The sequence below is a fragment of the Carica papaya genome, chromosome 6 (assembly GCF_054855325.1).
Source record: "Carica papaya isolate Zhongbai chromosome 6, ASM5485532v1, whole genome shotgun sequence".
Lineage (NCBI taxonomy): Eukaryota > Viridiplantae > Streptophyta > Magnoliopsida > Brassicales > Caricaceae > Carica > Carica papaya.
Window position 1 is genome coordinate 30,128,136 of NC_142314.1, and position 6,757 is coordinate 30,134,892.

General features: G+C 36.2%; 1 protein-coding gene across 1 annotated transcript; it reads right to left on the minus strand.

Moving 5' to 3' along the window:
- Window positions 1–1,858: 1,858 nt before the first annotated feature.
- LOC110816049 (Leucine-rich repeat protein kinase family protein) lies at window positions 1,859–6,361 on the minus strand. Its single transcript, XM_022044063.2, has 2 exons — window positions 4,647–6,361; window positions 1,859–2,737 (listed from the first exon to the last, which is right to left on the minus strand). Exons 1-2 carry the CDS (start codon window positions 6,148–6,150, stop codon window positions 2,088–2,090), a joined length of 2,154 nt encoding a protein of 717 aa, XP_021899755.2. The 5' UTR covers window positions 6,151–6,361; the 3' UTR covers window positions 1,859–2,087.
- Between the last annotated feature and the right edge of the window lie 396 nt (window positions 6,362–6,757).

Sequence of the window (6,757 nt, forward strand, 5' to 3'; positions counted from 1 at the left end):
CCTTTGAGAGCACATGTTATCTTGCATGAGGTGCAATTATAGATAGGGAGACAGGTAGTGTCCGCTTATTCATCTCATTTTCTCATGTGAATGTTGCACATGTTGTATTCAGTGGTTTCCAATATCGAAATGAGTTTCAGTTTTTAATCCTGCTAAATGAGTAAAAAGCATCTTTATTTACTGTTTTTTGGATTCACTTCTTATTCATTTTGTATCTTGTTTGCCAAAATGTCCTTTGATATGTAGACTTAGATTGCAATCTCATGTAGGGATAGATTTTAATTCCTACCTGACAATATAGAAACTAGAAGTCCATCTCTTAGAATTCAAGTTAAGCATTTGTACGTGTGGTGATGTGGAATGTGATTGTCACAATGGAGGGGTGTTGAGTGCTTCTGTATGTCAAAGTTAGAGATTACGGGTGATTATGGATTATCCATATAGAGGTGATTATGGGTGGAATTGGTTGATAGAGAATGCAGTATATTGCTTTAGAGGGAAGAAATTATGTTACTTGGCACGACTAAGATACAACCTCCATTTGAATCAGAGGGACATTTTTGAAGGCATGAAGTCAGGCTGCCGAAAATCACATAATAGGCAGTATCACTCTAGCCAACTGGTTGGTGGTGAATGAGGGGGATCATTGGTGAAAGCTTCTTTGGGTGGGGCTGATCTGGCCTCAATAACCAGGATCATTACCAAATTATCTTTTTCCTTATTCTATTTCAATCCTTATATTCTAATTTAGATACAGGAAAAATGTTTATAAAAAAATTACATTTAAGTCAGTGACATATAAGATGTAGTTGCCTGTACTGTAGAGGTAATGAAAAATGTTTCTCTGCTCTGAATTTTTTATCATGGTCTCTGAGTGTGCACTAAAAATACAAACAATTTATTTATAGCATTTAGGAGAAGATATACCACTAGGAACCATCAGTTGAGCCTAATTATTTTTAGAATTAAGAATAACATATGAGACAGCAATGAAAAGAATGATTTTGAAAATGAAGATGGGCTGGCAAATTATAAAATGCTGTTTTAATGTTTTCCAGAAAATCATTTTGTCCGTTGTTATGATTATTTCACGAAAATGCAACTTTTATATACTTTCATGAATAAATATATGCATAAATATTTACAAATTTAAAAATTAAAAATTAGAAAATGTGTTAAGCGCCATTCTTACATAAACATTTTTTCTAATTTTTATTTAATTTTGTAAGTTCGTCTATATATATAGACACACAAACACATTTATTATTAACTGTAAAGTTACATGTAGCTACTATAGCTTTCTAAATGAAACAGATATAAATGTAAAAGTAAAAGCTAGAAAACAATGTTCATCTATCAAAAGAACTTATACTTCAGATGACATGTAAATCTAAACTTGGAAAAGTAGTTTGGTTTTCGTGTTTTTCATGATTGATTGAAAATATCAGTTATGTGAGATAGTTTAAGTGCATACTAGGGTTCAATAAGACCAAAAGGGAATAGGTTTGATGTGATCCATTAAATATAAAATTTTTTAAATTATGGTGTATCTGTTTTTGCACCCACTTTAATTACAATAAATTTCTTGAATATTTATTAAATATAAGAAATTGTGTGTCTGTTCGACTATACATTTACTTTTTTTTTTTTTGCCATAAAAAAGTAGCAGCACAATAAAACATTTGAGACCTGTTAAGAAGTTATTGGAGGTATTTTCTTGTAGTAATTGAAAGCAATGCCCCACTTTTCTTGTGCAATTTAAAGAAAATATAGAACGGTTTTTGCATAATGTAAAAGAATTTACAGCAATGGGTGCAATTTACCGAAAAGAAAAAAAGGGAGGTAAAAAAGTGGGGCATAGAAAGTAGAAAGTAATTTTATTACGTAACACATTGCGAACCTACAGAAATTGAATTTAAATTAGAAATTTTGTTGCTGCTTCTAGGCCCCATGTACATCAGAAGACTTAGAAGTTTAACAGAAGAATTTCATGCTGTTGATGTTGGATCATATAGAAGTTAATCTTGGAGTTCCACAATTTATATATCATGTTGGCAAAATTGGAGAAGTTGTAAAAAAAGATACGATCATGTTCCAACTCTTTCAAGATTTTCAGACACATTTTTCATACGGGGTCGTACTTCAGGGTCACCCTCGGTGCAAGCTAGAGCAATATGGAAAACTGCCAACACTTCCTTCTTGGCATGAACTTCTTGTACCAATACTGGCTCTACCATGTCTGACAGTGGATTCTGTTCTTCAAATCCTTTTCTCACCCACTTCACTATGTCAGGCACTTCAATGGAGTTGCTTGAAGTGGTGGGTGAGATCTCTGGCGATTTTCCAGTCAGCAACTCCAACAGGACCACTCCAAATGAATACACATCCCATTTTTGAGTTGGTCGGTTACCGGGGACTCGAGCTTCTGGTGCTTTATAATTGTTGTTGGTTCGTTCTGTTTGTACTGGCTTCATGTAAGGGAGGGCCCCGCCCAAGAACCCACTTGACGAAGAGGAATTGGGATCATTACCAGTTATGTTAATTAGTCGATTGAGACCGAAATCTGCTATGTAAGCTTGGAATTCGTTATCGAGAAGGATGTTCGATGGTTTGATATCTCCATGGACAAACTTTCTAGGACTACACTCGTGAAGGTAGGCCAACCCCTTCGCTGTTCCCTTGGCAATTCTTAGCCGAGTAGACCAAGATAGGCTTGATGATGCTTGTCCATTTCTCCCTGTACGTATTACTCACTTTGTTTAATTACTTGCATTTGTGTGCATAATATTCTACATGCTTGAACTCAATAAAACTGGGGCAAGTCATATTTTTAAATGTAGCATATGAATTCAATCTAATGTAGGCAATGAAAGGTTGTAGATTAACTTCCTAGTTCAAGAGCTCAACAAAGGACTAAGTAAATATTGATGAGTAAACACAGAAAAAAGAGAGTGTTTTCATTTTATTTGAAAATTTGCAGGTACTATTTTTATTATTATTTCTTAAAAGATTTACTAAATATAAAATAAAACAAATAAAAAATTTTGAAACACGATTTTGTTATTTTTGATTAAAAAAAATGTGATTAAAAATATATATCTATTACAAACATTTTATAATTTACACCATTATATATATTATTAACCTTTGGAAAAATATTTAAAAAAATAGTTGAGTAAACAGATGATATTAAAAAATAAAAACTTAAAAAGATTAAGAATAGTACACATATTTTTTCTTAATATTCTTCTAGTCATTTTTAAAAATTTAATAAACAACTTTGCTTTTTGTACATTACAACAGAACAAGATTCTTAAAGCTATTTATGAATAGCAAATAAACGACCTTATGCTTTCTCAATTTGTGGGCAAATGATATTTGCCTCGGCAGTGGAAAGTATGGCTACAGTTTTCTGATAGTTGATTTTTTTTTTCCCTAATAAAGTGAAGATACATATTTTTGGAGAATATTGTGCAGCTTAGATTAATTAATTTTTATTGAATAATATTAGAGCGCGGGCTTATTCGTCTAAAAAGACATGATGAGGAAGAAGAAAGAAAACCACGATCACACTTTGTGAATAAAATTCGTAAGTGAGAATCATGGCCGTGCAAAAAGGCAAAACCAACTCAAATACCAAGAAAAGGGAACAAAACAAAACTTTTTATGCTGTAAAAGTTTCGCTTTCATTAAAGCTCCAAGTAAAAGCAAATTCCAGCCCTTCTCCTGAAAGCTTTTTATATCTTTTACAAGAAAATTTTAACTACGGTAGACTAATATCTTTTACAAGAAAACTTTTGTTTTTTGAAAATGCTTTTAAAAGAAAACTTAAATCTTGATAAAACTATCCTTGCTTTTTTTATATATAAAATATATATATATATAATTAGCATTATTTTATCCTATTTTACAATTTTTTGTGGGGGTTCAAAAAATAACAATGAATTGGCCATTGGATCCATCCAACTGCACTAGGGTTTAATCATGACAGAAAGGGATGGCTGATCCAACGAGCTCATTGAAATCGTGGTTGTTACAGGTTATTGCTGGTAGGACATGTCGACCAATAGTTTGAAAGTCATCGGTCTTAAAACTTCCACCATAACCATTATACCACATATACTACCCAGTAATTATTAAATACGAATAATTCTTAATTTTTCACAAGAACTGGGTATTACTAATTCTAAATCTTTGGAAAAGAGTTTTTATAAACAAAATTGAAAGTAAATTAATTATATTCGTTAACATGATAACTCGTTGTTTTTATTTACTTTTTTTTTTTTTTTCTATTCTTACCACTCCCAATTTTCCCTACAAAATTTAATCTCTCAGCATCTATCACCTATCAAGTAAATCCCAGTTGTCTTATTCCCAACTTCGTTGTATCAACTATCAAGTAACTGGATCAAATTTTTAATAATTTTCATGAAAATTATGTTACTGGTACTTGACATTCGCAGTTTATTTTTTATTTTTTAGAATTTCCATTAAAAGACAACTACCAATTACTCCTGAAATGACCTCTGTCCATTCTAAGGTAAAGAACAAACATTTATGGAAAAGCATGGCAGAAAGCTGCAAACACTAAAGACAAGCTAGAAAGAAACAAAGGGAAAGGATGTAAAAGCGAATAAAGTACATACCTCTTAGCGCATTAGCTAAATTGCCGTTGGAAATGAAATCACTGATGAGGAGCTTCTCATCGGGAGCCCAGTAATAAGCCCTTAGCTTCACAACATTAGGATGCTTCACCCTCCCAATTGCCTGAACTTCTGCGATAAACTCCTTGTACCTCTGCTCTCCTCCCTCTCCCAGTCTTCTCACAGCCACTGGAACTCCATTGCCGAGAACCACTTTATACACAATACCCAACCCACTCTTCCCCAATACGTAAGCCGAAGCTCTCAGCAGCTCATCCAGTTCTAAACTGAATCCCTTGTCTATCGCCACCAGCTCTCCTTCCCCTTTTACTCCTCGCTCCCCTTTCTCATGATCCTCGTAATCTGACTCCTCGTTCCCAGACCCATTGCCGCAAGCGCACCCACACAGATTCCGTCTTCGGTTGCCACCTAGTTTCTCAGTCCCCGTGCAGCTACACCCACCCTTGGAATCCTTCTTTCTCCAGTATATGTACACTATCACCAGACCTAGCAACGCAACACCAGCCGCGTCCGCGACGGAGATTAATATGATCAAACCTGGGCTCAGTCCTTTTCTTGTATTATCATCATGACTTTCCGGTTTTGAACTTTGAGTGGCAGAGGATTCCTGCCCAGTGTCCTTGCAGGACTTTTGCAAGGGAAATCCACATAGCAGAGGATTATTGAGGAAAGCTGTAGGTCCTTGGTTAGCAAACGACCCCGTTTGAGGTATTTCGCCGCTCAAATTATTGCCCCTGAGATCAAAGCTCACTGTAACTGGCAAATTCCCAAGTGATTTCGGAATTTCACCTGATAAATGATTGTAAGACAAATTGAGAGTGCCTGTCAGAAAGTTGAGTTGGCCGATATCCTCAGGGATCGATCCGTTGAATTCGTTTGAGGAGAGATCGAGCTGCACTAGATTCTTCAACTGCGGCCAGATTCCAGCGGGAATATCTCCGGAGAATCTGTTGTTAGCCAAGATCAACCGCTGCAGCTGCTTGCAGTTGTTTAGATCAGAGGGAAGATGTCCGGAGAGAGAGTTGTTGGAGATATCGAGGTTTTGCAGTCTCGGAAGGTTGCAGATGGAGGGAGGAAGCAAACCGGATAGATTATTTCCGTAGAGGAATAGACTGTGTAAGGACGTGGCATTGAGAAGTTCATTAGGGATGGAGCCATAGAAATTGTTGTGATGGAGATTGAGCCGGCGGAGAAAAACGAGCGAGCCAAGCTCCGAGGGAATATAGCCCCTGAGATTCTTCCCGGAGACGGTGATGCCAACGACGCGAGGATAGGGGAATCCAGTGATGTTTGTGCAGGAAATGCCCGACCAGCGACAAGGATCGGGATCGTTCTCGTTCCAATCGGAGAAGGCAGAAGGTTGATCGACGGCGGACTTGAGGGAGAGGAGAGAGAGGCCATCGGGAGTGAGAGCTTTAATAAATGGAGGGTGGAAGATGAGGAATGGAAAGAGGAAGAAGAAGAGAAAGCTTCGTGGGTTAATCATGGCGGACTGAATTGATATTGAGGAAGGAAGAGAGAGTCGTTGCGGAGGGGGTTGTTATAGTATTAGTGTTTAGCGGGAGAGAGAGAGAGAGGTGGTGGTGGGGGTTAGTTGCAGTGGTTTATGAGAAAGAGACTTGAGGGTTACGAGATTTTGATTAGAGGTGGGGCCCATCTCCCGCCAGAAAAGAGAAGAGGAAGTAGAAGAAAAGCAAGTGCCGAGTGCTGTGTACTTGAGGTAGAGAGAGAGAGAGAGAGAGAGAGAGAGAAAAACATCCGTTGTGATTTTTATTTTTGTTTTTGTTTTAATTTCTCTATTTCTTTTGTTAGCAGGTGTATTATATTTTAATATAAATATGTTATGGTAGCTGTGTGGCTTTTTTAAATTATCATTCGGGGGCAAATTTTTATTTAAGAAAAAATTTACCTACCTAAAATTTTAAATGAAATTCTCTTTGTCCTGTCTATTTGTTGTTGAATTTGAGATTTTCTAGTTAACGAAACAAAAAGGGTGAGAGGTGGTATGACCTCAATTAGAGGTGGGTTTGACAAATCGACTTAAGGATTAATAGATAGGAGTGAAATTAATAAACGAGAATATAGCAAAGTTG

What these genes read in the sequence shown, in the direction of transcription:
- LOC110816049 (XM_022044063.2), bottom strand. Translation starts at nt 6,150, where the DNA reads ATGATTAACCCACGAAGCTTTCTCTTCTTCTTCCTCTTTCCATTCCTC. An exon ending in TTTAGCTAATGCGCTAAGAG is followed by an intron (nt 2,738 to 4,646) that starts GTATGTACTTTA and finishes TAATACGTACAG; the next exon opens with GGAGAAATGGACAAGCATCA.